The 18,727-nt window shown below is 44.8% G+C and overlaps 1 protein-coding gene across 1 annotated transcript in view; it reads left to right on the forward strand.

The window, feature by feature from the left end:
• Nucleotides 1–11,338, forward strand: part of LOC308175376 (alpha-2-macroglobulin-like) — a gene marked incomplete at its 5' end in the record, with an annotated part of 28,716 nt that extends 17,378 nt beyond the window's left edge. Inside the window, 16 exons of the mRNA XM_080551050.1 lie at nt 554–675; nt 945–999; nt 1,307–1,390; nt 1,806–1,982; nt 2,172–2,247; nt 2,385–2,541; nt 2,994–3,068; nt 4,236–4,398; nt 4,820–5,007; nt 5,886–6,101; nt 6,778–6,902; nt 9,396–9,486; nt 9,588–9,656; nt 9,787–9,889; nt 9,998–10,039; nt 11,286–11,338. Coding sequence (XP_080407176.1) covers nt 554–675; nt 945–999; nt 1,307–1,390; nt 1,806–1,982; nt 2,172–2,247; nt 2,385–2,541; nt 2,994–3,068; nt 4,236–4,398; nt 4,820–5,007; nt 5,886–6,101; nt 6,778–6,902; nt 9,396–9,486; nt 9,588–9,656; nt 9,787–9,889; nt 9,998–10,039; nt 11,286–11,299 — 1,757 coding nt within the window. The 3' untranslated portion in view covers nt 11,300–11,338. The remainder of the gene's footprint in view (nt 1–553; nt 676–944; nt 1,000–1,306; nt 1,391–1,805; nt 1,983–2,171; nt 2,248–2,384; nt 2,542–2,993; nt 3,069–4,235; nt 4,399–4,819; nt 5,008–5,885; nt 6,102–6,777; nt 6,903–9,395; nt 9,487–9,587; nt 9,657–9,786; nt 9,890–9,997; nt 10,040–11,285) is intronic.
• Between the last annotated feature and the right edge of the window lie 7,389 nt (nt 11,339–18,727).

An 18,727-nucleotide genomic window follows, 5' to 3' on the forward strand; every position in this document is an offset into this window, starting at 1 on the left:
TTTATCGTTACCAGACATATGCTTTATCATTACCAGATGTATGCTTTGTTGACTGTAACAGTAACTGTCAGTCCTGCGTGTTGTATTCTCAGGAAAGATTAATCTAATGGAAGATTAGATCAGATCAGATCAGATTCAACTTTATTGTCATCGCAGAGTACAAGTGCTATACAACGAAATGCAGCTTAGCATCCAACCAAAAGTGCAAATAGTGATATAATAACATGATATGAATAGAACAAGAATGGTAGTGATGGGTAACTATGCAATATACAGTGAGAGATAGTATTGTAAACATCAGTGTAGTTTATAGGTATATACAGTTATGGGTTATATACAGTTAGGTAGCTTGTACAGTGTGGTAGTTTAGGTACAGTATCTAATGTGCAGAAGTATAAAAGAAGCTATATCAGGAGACATGTGCAAAAGAGGGTATTGTAAACATCAGTAGTGCAAAGGTCATAGAGTGATCACATTAACCAGGGATGTGCAGCCATCTCAGTATTGTCATTGTCATGGTAACGAGAGATTGACTCTGTGTAAATGTGTGTAGGGGTTCTGAACGTGACTGTGAGCGCAGAGGCTGTGGTGTCACATGTCGCGTGTGACAATGAGATCGTGAGTGTACCGGACAGAGGTCGCATCGATGTAGTCACGCGCCCTCTGGTGGTGAAGGTAGGTACTACAGGTGTAGTGAAATACACTCAACAGACCAAATTTAAAAGAGACTCTTGATTTGTGTGTTATAATAACACATCTGCAGTCAAATAACTGTATCAATAAAGATTAATATCACTGGCTATATTGGTCCTGTTTTAGTAGCTAGTTGAAAGTGTAACTGGTCTCTCTCTCTCTCTCTCTCTCTCTCTCTCTCTCTCTCTCTCTCTCTCTCTCTCTCTCTCTCTCTCTCTCTCTCTCTCTCTCTCTCTCTCTCTCTCTCTCAGGCTGAAGGGACTGAGCAGACCAACACCCACAGCTGGTTGATGTGTCCAACTGATGGTCAGTGTTTAAATGTACAAATAGGGATGAAGAGAAAACTATGTACTTTCTTTTCAAATTTAAAAGGATTCATTGGCATGGGAAACACATGTTTACATCAAATGTCAAAGCAAGTGGGAAGATAAAAAACTAAAAAGAATGAAATAAAAAACAAAAAAGAATGAAATGTACATACAATGAAAGATATACTAGAATAAAGAGCATGGTGCAAATAGTGCAGATGTTTGTCCTCTCCCTCCCTGGTTGTAACCCTGGTAACGATGTCTCTCCTTCCCTCTCTGTGGTGACTCTCTCTTCCTGTTTCCAGGTGAAGCTCTGACAGAGGAGGTGGAGCTTCAACTCCCCAAGGTTGTGATTGATGGATCTGCCAGAGCTTCCCTGTCAGTCCTGGGTAAAACAAACTGCCATATGTTTGGTTTAGAGATGTCCGATGGTGCTGGTGGTTAACACTAGGACAGCCGTGCCTATTTCACCTACTCTTAGCGCCGCCTCATAGTCTTTAGGATGGGGAAGCTGCTACTTACACACAAAGACCACTAGTTGGCGCCTCTTGTAAATTAGCCTGCCTACACAGAAGAAAAACTATATACTAGCTTATCCTGATGTGATTTAGAAAATGGTAAGGATACTGGGTGGTAGAATGCACATATCTAGAAAAGTCATAAAAGCAGGGTCCTGAAATTTGATCGCGAACAAAGGGATAGTCCTATTGTTTTACTCACAGGGTCACCGTGACCCCATCCATGGCTGTTCTAGTGTTAGACACCAGTTCTCCAGGGGGTCTCACGTGCCGTGTTCCTCACTAGGAGACATCCTGGGCCGGGCCCTCCAGAACCTGGACGGGATGCTGCAGATGCCGTATGGGTGTGGAGAGCAGAACATGGCGCTCCTGGCCCCCAACATCTACATCCTGGAGTACCTGAGGGACACACAGCAGCTCACTGCAGCCATCAAGGACAAGGCCACCCGCTTCCTGACTGGCGGTGAGAGTCTGCAACGCTAATGTAGCCCATGTAGAATGTTAGCATAGCATAGACACTCCTTCTTGCTAGTGGTGAGAGTCTGCAACACTAACGATTCCTACAGTTGAGAAGTTGTTTCCGCGTCTATAATGTTAGCTACAGCATAGACACTCCCTCATCTGTGGAAATATGGTTCGCCCTAAAACACAGGATACCAGCGGCAGTTGAACTACAAGCATCATGATGGTGCCTTCAGCACGTTTGGACAAGGCTCTGGTAACACTTGGTGAGAACTTTGACGGCAGCATGTTCTGCACCTGAAGTGACACACGATTGCTGAGTTGTCCTTTCATTTATAATAGCTAATAATACGGTATTGTATTAATGACAGATCATTGAAATGCAGATTTCTTCTTTCCTCAGGCTGACTGCTTTTGTCTTCAGATGTCTTGGCAGAGCGAGGTCGTTCATCTACGTCGACCCAGCGACAACAAAGGAATCCAGAGTCTGGTTGGAGAAACGGCAAAAACCAAACGGCTGTTTCCAGAGCATGGGGAAGCTCTTCAATAACAGAATGAAGGTACTAGAAGGTTCTAGGAGTTGTATTTCTACTGCTCAGCTAAAGCCCAGGCGTCAGCTTGGGGGATCTAACACAGGTCTCCAGGTATCAGGCAAGGCTACTTGTGTGAGCGTGGTTCATACAACCACTTCCTTTATCCAGTACTGTGGTCAAGGTGTGATGACATCATCCTACATAAGGTTGCAGAGAATAGGAACTGTTAGAATAGGTATAGCATAGCATAGAGTACAGCACAGTGTTTTATTTGTACAGTATAGTATAGTGGATAGTGTACATAGCCTTTATTTATGTAAACCAGCTCCTTTCCCTTCTTTTTTCTTTTTCTTTTTTTTTTCTTTCCTAGCACCAGGGGAGCCCCCCCCTCCCAAATTTCGTTGTTTGGTACCTGTACTACTGTATATCAATGACAATAAAGACAATTCATTCATTCATTCATTCATCCTGTTCTACAGGGAGGGGTGACTGATGACGTGACGCTGACGGCCTACATCACTGCTTCAATGCTGGAGCTGAACACCTCAGTGTTGGTAAGTTGGAGCTGAACACCTCAGTGTTGGTAAGTTGGAGCTGAACACCTCAGTGTTGGTAAGTTGGAGCTGAACACCTCAGTGTTGGTAAGTTGGAGCTGAACACCTCAGTGTCGGTACGTTGACTCTCTGGACAAGTCCTTTGTGACACGTTCTAGTGTTTTGGTCGGCATATCGGCAACCAGTCAAAATATTCAGACTTTTCTTTTGAAACACGGAAATACTAATATTTCAACGTTGTTGAGAATCACAACACAAACTCGCTAGTCAAGCCAAAACACTGCAACGCAATGGATTCGTGATCCCCACTGCTACCTAGTTAACTAGAACACTACTTTGCATTGTTAGCATGCTCACAAAACAAGCTGTGTTAGCTGACTAGCGACGTGTCATTGATTTTCAACAACGCTGAAATGTATTCACATTTTTTTAGAAAGAAAAGTCGGATCATTACATCAGATCTCGATATGAGGACCAAAAACTAGAATGTGTCTCTGGACAAGTTGTTAAGCTGCTCTGCTGTAGGCTGACTAGAGCACACTCTTAATGTAAGGAATTTAAGTTTTGTTAACATGTGACACGTTCTAATGCTTTGGTCCGCGTATCGGGATCTGATGTAATGACTTTTTCCTGACTTTTCTTTCGAAAATTGTGAATACATATCAGCGTTGTTGAAAATCACTGACACATCACTAGTCAACTGACACAGCTTGTTTTGTGATCCTGCTAACAATGCAAAGTAGTGTTCTAGTTAACTAGGTAGCAGTGGGGATTACGCACCGAATCCATTGCGTTGCAATATTTTGGCTTGACTAGTTGAGAATCACAACACAAACTCGCAACGTTGAAACGTACTTCTGTGTTTCAAAATAAAAGTCAGAACATTTTGATTGGTTGCCGATATGCGGACCAAAAACTAGAACATGTCACACACATAGTAGTGGTACCGGCTGGTAGACATTGTGTTTCTGTGTATAGTAGCATGTCCTTCTATGGTGTTCTATCTCCTGTGTTTCTCTGTGTATCGTAGTATGTCCTTCTAGGGTGTTCTATCTCCTGTGTTTCTCTGTGTATCGTAGTATGTCCTTCTATGGTGTTCTATCTCCTGTGTTTCTCTGTGTATCGTAGCATGTCCTTCTATGGTGTTCTTTCTCTGTGGTGCTGTAGGATCCTGTGGTAAACAACAGCCTGTCTTGCCTGAGGGGGTCCGTCAGTGACCTGAGCAACACCTACACCACAGCTCTGCTGGCCTACACCTTCACTCTGGCAGGGGACATGGAGACCCGGGACCTTCTTCTACAGCACCTGAACAAAAAGGCCTCCACTGAGGGTGAGCCCTGCTCTGATTGGCTACTGGCCAAAGATGCCAGCCCTCATTGGCCTAATGGTTCCCATCACTACTTGACTTCACTACTAGAAATTCACACAAAGTGAAATGTTACACAAACACTGTGGAAGGTATAAATGGTTTAACTAAAACCCTTAACTAAAAGTCTCAAATCAAAATCCAAAAATCTAATTAAAATGTATCTGTCACTTAGATGGCACACAGTTGTAATAGACAGAGTGACACTTTGGGATCTTGCTCCACGCTAAACAACAGCAGCAATAACAATTCAATAATAAGTATTATAAAGTGACAATGAAGTCTACGTGTGTGTGTGTGTGTGTGTGTGCGCGCGCGTGTGTGTTCGCGCGTGTGTTCGCATGTGTGTTCGTGTGTGTGTGTGTGCGTGTTCCTGCATCCTCAGGGGGTCTTCTCCACTGGTCTCAGACCTCCTCCTCCTCCTCTTCTCTGGCGGTGGAGATCAGCTCCTACGTGCTGCTGGCTGCTCTCAGCTCCGCCCCTCTGACCAGCGCAGACCTGGGCTACGCCTCGCGCATCGTCAGGTGGCTGGTCCGCCAGCAGAACGCCAGAGGAGGGTTCTCCTCCACCCAGGTACCTCCACCTGCCCCCCCCCCCTCTCCTCCACCCAGGTACCTCCACCTGCCCCCCCCTCTCTCCTCCACCCAGGTACCTCCACCTGCCCCCCCCCTCTCCTCCACCCAGGTACCTCCACCTGCCCCCCCCCTCTCTCCTCCACCCAGGTACCTCCACCTGCCCCCCCCCCTCTCCTCCACCCAGGTACCTCCACCTGCCCCCCCCGCTCTCTCCTCCACCCAGGTACCTCCACCTGCCCCCCCCCTCTCCTCCACTCAGGTACCTGCCCCCCCCCTCTCTCCTCCACTCAGGTACCTGCCCCCCCCCTCTCTCCTCCACTCAGGTACCTCCACCTGCCCCCCCCTCTCTCCTCCACTCAGGTACCTGCCCCCCCCCTCTCTCCTCCACTCAGGTACCTGCTCCCCCCCCCTCTCTCCTCCACTCAGGTACCTGCTCCCCCCCCCTCTCTCCTCCACCCAGGTACCTGCCCCCCCCCCCTCTCTCCTCCACTCAGGTACCTGCCCCCCCCCCCCTCTCTCCTCCACTCAGGTACCTGCCCCCCCCCCCCTCTCTCCTCCACTCAGGTACCTGCTCCCCCCCCTCTCTCCTCCACCCAGGTACCTCCACCTGCCCCCCCCTCTCTCCTCCACCCAGGTACCTGCTCCCCCCCCTCTCTCCTCCACCCAGGTACCTGCTCTGCTTTGTTCCCTGAAGTATCTTGACTTTAAAGAATTTGGTTGAAATAGATCACGAGTAAAACTTCTGAGTTGAGACTATTTATTCAATCAAAAAGGTATTGTGTCTTTGTGTGTGTGTGTGTGTGTGTGTGTGTGTGTGTGTGTGTGTGTGTGTGTGTGTGTGTGTGTGTGTGTGTGTGTGTGTGTGTGTGTGTGTAGGACACAGTGGTAGCTCTCCAGGCTCTGGCCCTCTACTCCACTCTGGTGTTCAGCCCCGAGGGCGCCAGCACAGTAACAGTCACGCCTCCCAGTGGGGAAACGCAGCTGTTTGATGTGAACAGCAGCAACAAGCTCCTCTACCAGGAGAGGGCGCTGCAGGACGTGTCAGGGAGGTACAGCCTGGAGGTGAAGGGCAGTGCTTGTGCCTCAGTGCAGGTCAGTGGAGCAGCTCCCCTCCTGGGGCTAAAACCCCACTTTGACATTGACCAGGGGGGTATTCCATCAACGTTTCTAAAGGAAACATCCAGGCTTATTTGTGATAAGGCATCGTGAGATGAAAATCCTCTGTATTACTGACCGTTCTAGATTTTTAAAGGTGAATATTTCCATTTTATTAAAGGTCTGTGTGTATTTACTTCTCAATGAAATGGTTACTGATTCAAGATTATAATTGTCAACATTTCTACGAAATGTGATGTTTGCTCTTCCATGTTATGAGACATTGACATCCACAGAGGGCAGGTTGACTTAATCTTCCATGTTATGAGACATTGACATCCACAGAGGGCAGGTTGACTTAATCTTCCATGTTATGAGACATTGACATCCACAGAGGGCAGGTTGACTTAATCTCCCATGTTATGAGACATTGACATCCACAGAGGGCAGGTTGACTTAATCTCCCATGTTATGAGACATTGACATCCACAGAGGGCAGGTTGACTTAATCTCCCATGTTATGAGACATTGACATCCACAGAGGGCAGGTTGACTTAGTCTTCCATGTTATGAGACATTGACATCCACAGAGGGCAGGTTGACTTAATCTTCCATGTTATGAGACATTGACATCCACAGAGGGCAGGTTGACTTAATCTCCCATGTTTCCCAGGTGGCTGTTCACTACAACATCCCTACTCCCTCTGACAGCACCTCCCTCAGCATCCAGGTGACGCCAGAGGCTGAGTGCAACAGCAACTCTCTGAGACCCAGACTCACCCTGAAACTCCAATCCCTGTAAGAACCAAGTAATATGATTTGTAGAGGCATACAATCTATTTTGATGTTGGTATTAGGTATATAAATGATATATAATAGCCTTTATAGCCTACATATAGGCCTTTATTGGCTACAACTATGCGACAGTAACTTGCAGCGGGGTGCACTGACGCTGAACCCCTCATAGTGATAAGTAGGTGGACAACGCGTGGTGCTGAAATAGCCGACATGCGGTGTGTGGTTTGAAAAAAGTAACGCCAGCTCAGTAAATAATTCAAACTTAATGTTTACTTATAGGCTATGTGAATGTGACTGCACCACACATGTGAACAGTAACAAAGCAAATGCAGTTTAATTTTATGAAAAACATTGACAAATAAATCGGTGCAAAAAAAAAAAGAAGCTGAATCTGCTTAGCCTATGCTCCTGAAAAACATTTAATGACAGAGCAAACACGCAACATTACTAGGGATAATAATTACAATGAGCCATTCATTAAAAATAGAAAAAATAATATTAGGCTATTAAATCTCACTTAATGAGAAAACTGGCATCTCCCATCGGTCACTATTTGTTGGCTATCTGGTGATATGGACGTCTTTGAGTGTCTAGAAAAGCGCTATAAGTCTAATGTATTATTATTATTTATTATTATTATGGACGTCACTTTAATCCGGCAGTTCTCAAGGTTTTTATGCACCAATCGATTCCTCTAGCGCGTCTTTATCACATTCATTGACGAAAAGGACGACTCGCATGTATAGGTGGAAGGGAACATTCATTGTGAGCACGGACAATGCGAGTCTCTCACAACGGCTTTGCATTGATGAAACCAGGTAGGATGAACGCATAGTTTGCTGTCCATTCCTCTTTAAATGCCCTGTTTTCACCGTCAACTTTCCTCTTTAGACCTTTGGAGAGTGACATGATGTTTCTCTTGCTAGCTAGCAGGTTAAATGTTTAGCCAACTTCACCCGGCACCAAACAACCAATCCAATAATAATGTGACCTTGTAAGTCTGGGAGGAGGGGGGAATCATTATCAGAATAAAACTATGTTAAATAATTATTAGAATAAGTTAGGCTGCGCTACATCGTCAGTCCACACATGTATTATTCCAAACTATGGAAAGGGTGAAACTACGTTGTTGAGAATCACAACACAAACTCGCTAGTCAAGCCAAAATACAGCAGCGAAATGGATTGGACTGCTACCTAGTTAACTAGAACACTACTTTACATTGTTACCTAGTTAACTAGAACACTACTTTACATTGTTACCTAGTTAACTACAACACTACTTTACATTGTTAGCAGGCTCACAAAACAAGCCGTGTTAGTTGACTAGCGATGTGTCATTGATTTTCGACAACGCGGAAATGTATTCACATTTTTCGAAAGAAAAGTCAAAGCATTAGAACGTAGAACGGAAAATCGCACGCGCGCTTTGCGCACGGAAAGCCACCGGCCCCGATTTGGCCTGAATTTTTTTTTACGTCAGGAGATTTTTGGGGGGGGCTTTAATCCCTGGGCTCCCCCGCACACCGTGATTTAATTCGCACACTGTGTAAAGTAGTGTTATAGTTAACTAGGTAGCAGTGGGGAGTACTCACATTGGCTTGACTAGCGAGTTTGTGTTGTGATTCTCAACAACGTTGAAACGTAGTTCTGTGTTTCAAAATAAAAGTCTGAACATTGAAATTGGTTGCCGACATGCAAACCAAATGATCAGACTGTCACGTCACTATACGTAGATATGACATCGTTGGTAGAGGCCTTTCACATCCTCAGGTCACATGATGAGTTACAGGAAGGCACAGGACAGATCTTTGCATCAGGTGTCTGTTACTTTAGAGCTTCTGTTACTTTAGAGCTTCTGTTACTTTAGAGCATCTGTTACTTAGAGCTTCTGTTACTTAGAGCATCTGTTACTTTAGAGCTTCTGTTACTTTAGAGCTTCTGTTACTTTAGAGCTTCTGTTACTTTAGAGCATTTGTTACTTTAGAGCATCTGTTTCTGGGAGAAGACTCGACCAATAAGTTATGTGGTTATACCCAAGGTTGTATCTTTGCTTCAGTAACAGGAAGTAAACTCAACCTGTTATTAATCCAGGTATCTGATACCTTGGTCATTGCATGCTCTTGTCAACCTTAACACTCGAACAGCCATGAGGGGTCATCTGACCCCTGTGAGTAAAGTAAAGAAAAATATTATCTTTGCACTCGATCAAATTTCAGGACCCTCCTTTCATGACTTTTCCTAGATATGTGCGTTCTACCACCCAGTATCCTTACATTTTCAAAATCACATCAGGATAAGAAAAAAGCTATTTTGTAGTTTTTCTGTGTAGGAGGCAGGCTAATTTACAAGCGGACAACTAGTGGTCGTTGTGTGTAAATAGCAGCTTGAGCATTGTAAAGAGGGCTGATCTACTGTTAAACTTTGATGTAGTATCATTTGTTTTCTCTCTCTTTATTTATCATGTGTTTTCTCTCTCTCTTTATGTGTCCAGATATGCAGGCAAGGAGGAGACGACCAACATGGTTATTGTGGATGTGAAGATGCTGTCTGGGTTTTCCCCTGACCCAGACTCTTTGGCAAACGTGAGTTTTTGTCGTAGCGTGCGTTCTGCCTTCTGCCAAATGTCGTTAATCTGTGGAGACAAACACAACATGAGTGATCAGTGAATTGTTGGTCCTTACAGCTGAAGAAGGCCCTTTTGGTGGATCGTGTTGAAACCAAAGATGATCACGTTATAATATACCTGGAACAGGTGAGATGACCCCTATCCCTTTGAAAAAGGACACATAAACTCACAGCAGATCGTCCTTCAAACTAACATACATCTGTGGACATCTTCGGTAACCTCCAGCTGTTGATAATAGTTTTGATTCTTTCTGCAGTTACCCAGCATTCCCATCAACCACCACCTGGACATCGTACAGGATCTCCCTGTACAGAACCTGAAGCCAGCAGTGGTCAAGATCTACGACTACTACCAGCCAAGTAAACTGATGTCTAATCCTCACAACAACAACAACTTCAACAAAAGTCTATTTTATTCAACACTTGTGTTCATTTACTGAGACTAACAAACCTCTCTGTTCCACTTAGGCGACCAGGCTGAGACAGAATATATCTACTCTTGTGCTGCAGGTGAGCTCCATTAGGTCTTGTGTAATTGGTTAAATATTTGCATTCATACCATAACCATACATACATGTGCTGGTAATTCACAAGGTATGCATGCAGGGTTCCCGCGCTGGTCTTAAAAAGCCTTTCAGAATCAGAATCAGAAGACTTTTATTGCCATGACATGTAAACATGTTAGGAATTTGGTTTGGAACAATGGAGCACGGTTTACAGCAGGACAGGTGCAAGACAGGACAAGACAGTGCAAACCAACATCAAAGTGCAAGAGTCATAATTAATATAAATATAAAGTGCAGAGATCAAGTGTTCAAGTGTTCATATCCAGACAGTCCAAAGCTCTCTGGGTGGAGGGAGGGTAAATAGATAGGGGTCAGGTCGGGGGGGGGGGGGGGGGGGCCCAGCGGCATTTAGGAGCCGGATGGCTGTGGGGAAAAAGCTGTGTGTATGTCGGGCCTTCACAGTTTTTAGGGACCGCACCCTCCTGCCTGAGGGGAGCGGGGCGAAGAGACCGTGTCCTGGGTGTGCGGGGTCAGCCATGATCTTCCTGGCCCTCCCCAAAGCCCTACTTTTAAACAGGGCCTCAAGGGGGGGGCAAAGGGCAGCCAATCACCCTCTCCGCCGAGCGCATCACCCGCTGCAGCTTGGCCTTGTCCTTGGCCGCTGCAGCGGGGAACCAGATGATGATGGCGGAGGTGACGATGGACTCAATGATGGCCGTGTAGAAATTCACCAGCGTGGTCTTTGGAAGGTGGAATTTCCTGAGCTGCCTCAGTCTAAAAGCAATCCGATTTATAAGGCCTAAAAAGGTCTCAAGTTTCAGGCATTAGGTCTAAAGAATGAGGTGCTAGGTCTAAAACATTTGATTGTCCTGCAAGGAAATCAGTCCGACCACATCTATTTACGTGGAAATGAATCAAGCTGGAACAAAAAAAATGCCAATTCGTTGCCCCCGGGAGAAATGATTGGCGAACAAAGCTACGGCAGGATGACAAAAAGCTATCATACAGTGCCACGACTAGGTCTAAAAGTATATTCAAAGAGGTCTAAAAAAGGTCGTAAATTTGACTTGTTGAAACTTGTAGGAACCCTGTGCATGAGTCAATATTTCCTTACTTTTTAATTTTTTGTAAAAACAATACGGATGTAGCTACAGTATATATTCATATTGTATGAGTAGTTATGTTTTGAGTTAAATTATGTTTTCATTGAAGATTTAATCATTAATGCTGACTATTGTTTTGCTCCTCAGCAGATCAGAAGTGAGAAGAACATGATGTTTGAAATAATTTTTATTCGAAACAACATAAATAAAATGTATTCATTTAAAACCCTTGTCTCGTGCACTTTATCCTAACACCTTTCCATGTGTGTATTGATATTGAATGAGCTGCAGTCAGATGGACTGGAGGCAAAGAATATGTAGGCCACATTGATAGATTAAATACATTGGCAGTCAGTTGTTAGCAAAGTCAACAACATTGACTGCATTGGGTGCAGATGTATTGACATCTGTAGTATCTGTATGATACATCTCATCTGAATGCAGGCATGAAAACAGGTCGGGGTGAAAAAGGTGAGAAGGATATGAGACCCGGATCCTGCTAGGGCATCCGGAGACTGAGAGCCAAAAATGATTATTGGGGTACCAGAAAGAGACACATCATACATGCAGGCTCACAAAAGCACTCACTCTCACTCTCCCTCACTCACACACACACACTCCAATAGGCTACGAGACCAGTGGCGTCATTTCAGCAAAAGCCACGATATGGCATGGTACCGAATGGGGGGGGTAGAGGTGGATTTTCCCCCTCCAAATCAGTTATGCAATAGTCAATTTTAGTGAGTTGTTTCTGTACAAAAACGAAAATATGAATGTATAATTAAGTGCAAATAAAGTATCTTTACATGTTCACATGTAAACATATACAACATATGTGTAAGAAACTAGACTGACAACTTATCATGAAATGCGCAACAGTGCAGCTTTAATATAAGCTAGTAGTGTTTCCCAAACTGTGAGGCGTGGGGGGTACTGCAGGGGGGGCGCGAAAAAAAAAAGAAATTTGTATTTGATGACGCCCTTAGTCTGTGTACTACGGTAGCAGTCGCACTGTTATTCTGTTCTTGTATGAAGGTACGTCCTAATGCTGAAGAGAATACCGAGTCTGCTTTACTTATTGTTCATACGCAATCCATGTGCACCCAAGCTCAACACATATACCATATACTGTATCTGCCATATATCATACTTCCGTTATATATCGAAAAATATGATGATAAATACATATAAAACGGAGGTATGATATATATGGCAGTCTCACGCGCCTGTCACGTCTCCGGGCCGGCGACTGGGATATGGTCGCGGAGTTTGGAGGTGTTTGCCTCCCACTCCGCGCGCCACATATAATCCGCCCATCCTGCCGCACTGATGTTAAGATCTCTGCATTGCTGCCTGAGATCCTGTGCGGCAGGCACAAATGGGTGTCTCGACTTGAGACGCCGGGAGGGCTCCGCTGTTATAGTGAGCCTATCGTGGAGCAGATGGTTATTAAGCTCCACGGCCCGGCAGGCGAGACATGCTGTGGCTCCCATGTGGCGGAGGCCTGCGGGCTGGATGCCTGCTAGGGTGGGAAGGTTGTCCACGGGGGTAGGACGCAGGCATCCTGTCACAAACCGCAAGGCTTCGTTTATAGGCGAGTCGATGAGGCGGGTGTGGGCACTGCGACACCATACTGGGGCGCAGTATTCACTAGTTGAATAAAGGAGGGCTAGGGCTGCCGTGTGCAAGGTCTTTGCGCCGGCGCCCCAGCCTGAGCCAACCAGTCGCCTCATCAACGCCACACGAGCTGTTAACTTCTTGCCCAGTGACTCGAGGTGCCGGCGAGACATGAGCGTCCTGTCCAATGTCACGCCGAGATAGATTGGCTCAGCGGAACATGGCAGGGGAGTTCCATCTAGGTATACTCTAAGCTCACATTTAGCCTCCCTGTTGTTAAGGTGGAAGGCAGCCGACACCGTCTTTGCCTCACTAAGCTTCAATCTCCATTTCCGGAAGTATGCCACTAGTGTCTGCATGTCCTGGCTCAGAATCCCCTCCACAGACTGCCAATTTCCAGCAGAGTACACCACTGCGAGGTCGTCTGCGTAGGCGTACTTCCGCGAGAGTGTGTTGGGCAGGTCATAGGTGTAGATATTATAGAGGAGGGGGGCCAGGACCGATCCCTGAGGGACGCCGTTCTTAAGGCGTCGAAGCCTGCTTAGCTGTCCGCAACCCGTGGTAAGGGTAAAGCTGCGGTTACGGATGAGCTCCATGATCATTCTGACCATGTGCCTGTCCGGCAGCAGGCGGAGCAGCTTGCAGGTGAGGCCGCGATGCCATACGGTATCGTAGGCAGCCGTCAGGTCTATAAAGACGGCCCCGTCTCGAGGATCTTGAAGGGGATGCATAACAGAGAGATGGGACGGTAACTCTTAGGGTCGCCTTCAGGCTTATTCGGTTTAGGGATCGCAACAACTAGGGCTCTTCGCCAGATTTTGGGGATCTTGAGTTGGCGCAAACAGGAAGTGAGGAACGCTCTCAGGCAGGACTTCAAGGCGGGTGCGGCATGGAGAATAAGCTCTGTATATCATATTTAATGATAAAAATAGGGAATGAAACAAAATAAATGAATGGGAGGAATGTGGGGAGTGTATGGTGTGCTGGTTGTTCTGTTTGTGGGATGGGTATTTACTCTATGTGTAATGACAGGCGGGTTGTGTCTCTTGACCAGTGATGCCGGTAACGCGTTACTAAGTAACTCGTTACTCTAATCTGAATACTTTTCCCAGTAACGAGTATTCTAACACGATACTATTTCCAAATCAGTAATCGGATTAAAGTTACTTATTCAAGTGACTGTGCGTTACTATTGCGTTACTACCTCATAACTTAGGCTAAATGCAGTATTTCTTTGTAATGTTCGATAGTAAACAAACATTTGTTTGCTTTTCTCGTGTCTTGGGGAGTGACGTCAGTGCTCACGTTTTCAACACGAGGTTGCAGCAGAATCGCTCACGTGTATCACCACGCTGATTGCACAGTGTAAACAGAAGAATGGAGCGAGAACAGAGATATGCGTTAAATAGCTGGAAATATAAGGATTATTTTGAGTTTGTGTCAGCAAAGGATGACAAGAACATAAATGTTCGTTGTACACTCTGTGCTGGCAAAATATTGTAAAATATTGTCCTGTGGTAAAAGCCTGAATGGTCAGGGTAGGTTTTAGGTTTTGTGAAACCACTCCTTGCTAGTTACTGTTTAATAAAGATTATATTTATTTTATTGTTTAAAAACAAGTATTTATGTTGGGTGAGGCAAAGAAAGACTCTTTATTTTGTTGTTTTAAGTTATTGTTTAAAGTTTAATTATGTAATTTAAGTTACTGTTAAAATAAAGTGAGTTTTGGCAAAACCAGTTTTCATTTTTATGTTGCGGGGGGGGGGGGGGGGGGTCGGGTGCCTAGGCAGCTGCCAATAGTAACTAAAAAAGTAACTAGTAATCTAACTTAGTTACTTTTAAAATCAAGTAATCAGTAAAGTAACTAGATTACTTTTTAAAGGAGTAATCAGTAATCAGAATACTTTTTCAAAGTAACTGTGGCAACACTGCTCTTGACTATGTATAAGCGTTTATGCTATGTGTGATGTGATATGTGAATGGCGAGTCCAATGCGTGCCAATGTGAGCTGGGCTGTTAGATTAGTTCATCATCATCACTTTCGTGCATCACAGCTTGGGAATCGTCATCGTTCTGGCACTGGCTGCTGCACATGTCGGTACAGGCTAAGTTCTTAGCTCTGCATGAACATCTGCCAGAAGAACAGTCAGCTTTGCATTTGCATTGTACCATCTCAATGATGGACTTTGGGGCTGGGAGGACGTCTGTGGTTGTTGGTTTAAGCATGCCATCCTCATGTTTGGAGTACCAATTTTGCAGGGGATCCAATTAGCCTATGGATCCTGCAGAGCAATGGCTGCCTGTGCCCATATACTTTTTTTTTTTAAGAAGAAGAATACAAAAAATTGCTTTGTAACTCCAACCATTGGATTCATTGACCCTGAAAATGTAGGTTTAGCAGTTAAAATCAATGTTCTAGCTTATTTAGAAGCCAAGATATTACAAAACGTGTGTATTATGGTGGCCATTTTGTAAATGCCAAGATGGCCGTCTTTCAGACATCTGTGCAAATGGAAACATATATTTTCTGATTCCTCATACAATGCCCTTTCCAAAAATGTATAGATTAGCAAATCCCCCAAAAATTCCCACGAAAGTTTAAATTGAAACATAGTGAACCTGACTATTGGGCCTAACTTGCTGAATATGGTCGAGCCATTCATCCCTTGGAGTAGCTCATCCACAGTGGGGATTGGGAAGCGTTCCCTCACTATGGCTTCGTTGGCCCGTCTCATATCCAGGCAGAGTCGCACATCGTTTCCAGGTTTTGGGACAATTACGACCGGATTCACCCACGGGGTGGGCCCATTCACTGGTTCAATAATGTCTAAATTCTCCAATTATTTTATTCTGGACTCTACTGCCCCCCGGAGGTGAAATGGAATTCGCCTGAGTGGCTGGGCTACTGGTTTAACCTCTGGGTTAATGTGTAGACTAACTTGTCTTGTTTTTAGTTTCCCGACTCCACTGAACACTTCAGGGTATTGTTGTTGGAGTGTTTGCTTTGTCTCTGTGACAGCAGCAATGTCGGCACCTATTCTCAGGACGCCCAGTCTCATCGCTGTGTCTTTTCCCAGCAGTGGTTCACCTTTCCCCCTGATTACAATGAATTCTGCATGTTCAGTTTTGTTTCCTATTGACACATTACATGTAAATGCACCTTTGACAGTTAATGGTTCACTGGAACAATATGAGTACAATTTCCTCTCTGTCTTAGGGACATAGGAATGACACTTAATGTGTTCTGCTTTCACATTTTCCCACACATTTTCTCCCATCACATTGATTGTTGCGCCAGAGTCAATGAGCATTTTCATATTCACTCCCCCCACACAGAAATCTAGTCTCTCTGACATGTGATTGTCATTAATGGCAAATGCAAAGTCTTCCTCTTCTTCTACATTGTTAACTTTTTGTTTCACTTTCTCGCCTTTAGTGCGGCACACCTTTGCAAAATGATCTTTACCCTGACACTTGTGGCATGTCACGCCGCGTGCGGGGCATTTTGGATCTCGGCCAATGTGATCAGAATTTCCACATCTGTAACACTTTCCATCACTTCTATTGTCTCTGTTCGGTTTACCTTTCTCGTTCCAGTTTTGCCATCCCTTTTTTTCATTGTGATCAACTCGGTTAACAGTCTCCGAGGTAGCTCTGGTCGTTGTGCATGACATGTCCGCCATTTGCTCCTCGATGCTCTCACAACGAGCAGCTATTTCCATAGTAACTGCTAATGTCAATCCACGACCCTCTTCCAAAAGCTTCCTACGCAGATACTCTGATGTTCCTTTGCTTAGAATTGTGTCCCTTATCTGGTTATCAGAATCTCCCCCATATCCACAGTCTCTCACAGCTTGTCTCAGGCGTGTAGCAAATTGCTGCACTGTCTCACCTGGTTTCTGGTGCATTTTTTTGAAACGCGTACCTTGCTAGCGCTGTGTTGACTAAGTTGGGGCACGAAGTATGCGTTCAAAGCCTCGACCGCCTCCATGTAGTCCGTTGCATCACCATTGTCCGGTAAAGTTGAAAAAACATCCTGAACGTCTGGTCCAGCTAGATGTAGTAATAGTGCACGTCTCCTTTGCTTTGTAGTATTAGGTGAATCGTCATCCAAGATGAGCCCTTTTCCGTCGCATATAGCTCGAACGACGTTAGCCAACGCTTCCATCTCGGACCTAGCGTGGCTGGCTCTGTGTAGCATGCGAAATGTTGAATCCCGGTTTTCTCCATACTAACTAGCTAAACTTGATTATTGTAATTACAAATACATGTTTCTCCTCGTCGCCAATGTTGAATCTCTACTAGACCTTGCAGAATCTAATCAATAATTAATAACTGGGGACGACACATCGAACTCCCCGTCTCAACTCGAGCACGCTTTATTATAGAATGAACTGGCCTGAGGGGCGTGGCAATCATAGACATGACAGATACAAGAACAATTACAAACCCTTCTATCATATTGCCATGATCCCTTTTACCATTTTTAAATGCTGAATAAAGTTTAATTTCGGTGCTCTTATTTTGAATCAAATAAAATAAAATTTCAACTCAATGCGCTTCACATAATAAACATTCTCAGTCAATCAGTCAATCAATCAATACTGACAGAGCCGCTAGCAGGCAAAAGTAAAAACCTGTACACTATGTAGCCAGGAAAATTCCCTTGCGGCCCTCTACACATAGAGCGACTACTAGCCAGTTTGCCTACCAGCACCCATGGCCACATGTGGAGGTGTCCTTGGGATCACCATGACATTAATGTCATGATAATAAAACTATAGGGAATCGAATCGTCATGGATTCAATTAACCCATACATGTAATTGTTCATTTTGCAGCAATACACATCATTTACTTGTGAAATGTGATTACGGTAATTGTAATCCAGAATTAGAATTGGTGACTATTGAGTGAAGTATCAGCTGGCATACTTAATGACTACATTTGATGAGTGCATTTAATCAAAGCTGTATAAAGTTCTTTTGAATGAGTATCTGCATTTGGCTTACACTTACTCTACTGGTTTCAGGATTCCATGTGAATGATTGTAGTCATCCGGATTATGTCCCATCTATTTTTCCACATCGGCAGCAATTGACACAAGGCAGAGTTAAATTACGGCGCTACAAAAATGCCAGGAAGAGAGAGGCTGGTGATGATGGGAAGGTCCTGTCAGCCAAAAGAAAACAAAGGTCACCTTCAGAAGAAGAACCTCTCACTGAGCCCACTGAACAACCTCTCACTGAGCCTACTGAACAACCTCTCACTGAGCCTACTGAACAACCTCTCACTGAGGACAGGACACTGAGCAACAGGCCAGTTTCGCACAGGGAGCAGGTTGCTATTGCCATAGAGGTAGCCAATCTCAGGAGAGAGAGAGAGAGATGAGGCCAGAAGAGAACGTGATGCTGCATTGCAGCGATTGTCTGTGAATGCTGTTCGAGGCAACAACAGTGCATGCAGGGCCATGACTGGGCTTGACTGGGCAGTGTTTGACTGTCTACATCGCTACCTTCTTCAGTTTATCAAGTCACCACCTAAGGTTTTTCGATTGTCGACCGAGGACCAGCTTTTCCTCTGTTTGCTCAAGCTACGCCAGAATCCGTCTATTGCTTTGCTGAGCCAAATACTGGACCAACGACAATCTACCATCCGCCACATATTCCAACGTTGGCTGAATCTTCTGTATGCAAAGATCACCTTCCTCATTCACTGGCCTGACAGGGATTGCATCAGACAAACCATACCACCAACGATAAAGGCCAAATTTCCTCGCCTCACATCAATCATTGATTGTTTTGAAATCAGAATTGTACATCCAAAGGGGCTTAAAGCCAGGTAAAGACACCAAAAAATATGTAATTCATGATTACTTGGCCAGGTAACTTCTGAATGCTAACCATGCTTTGTTTTTTCCACAGGGCCAAATCTTACTCCAGCTATAAGAAGTGGACTATATTTGATTGTGTG

The sequence above is a fragment of the Nansenia antarctica genome (assembly GCF_963989245.1).
Source record: "Nansenia antarctica genome assembly, contig: SCAFFOLD_214, whole genome shotgun sequence".
Classification (NCBI taxonomy): domain Eukaryota; kingdom Metazoa; phylum Chordata; class Actinopteri; order Argentiniformes; family Microstomatidae; genus Nansenia; species Nansenia antarctica.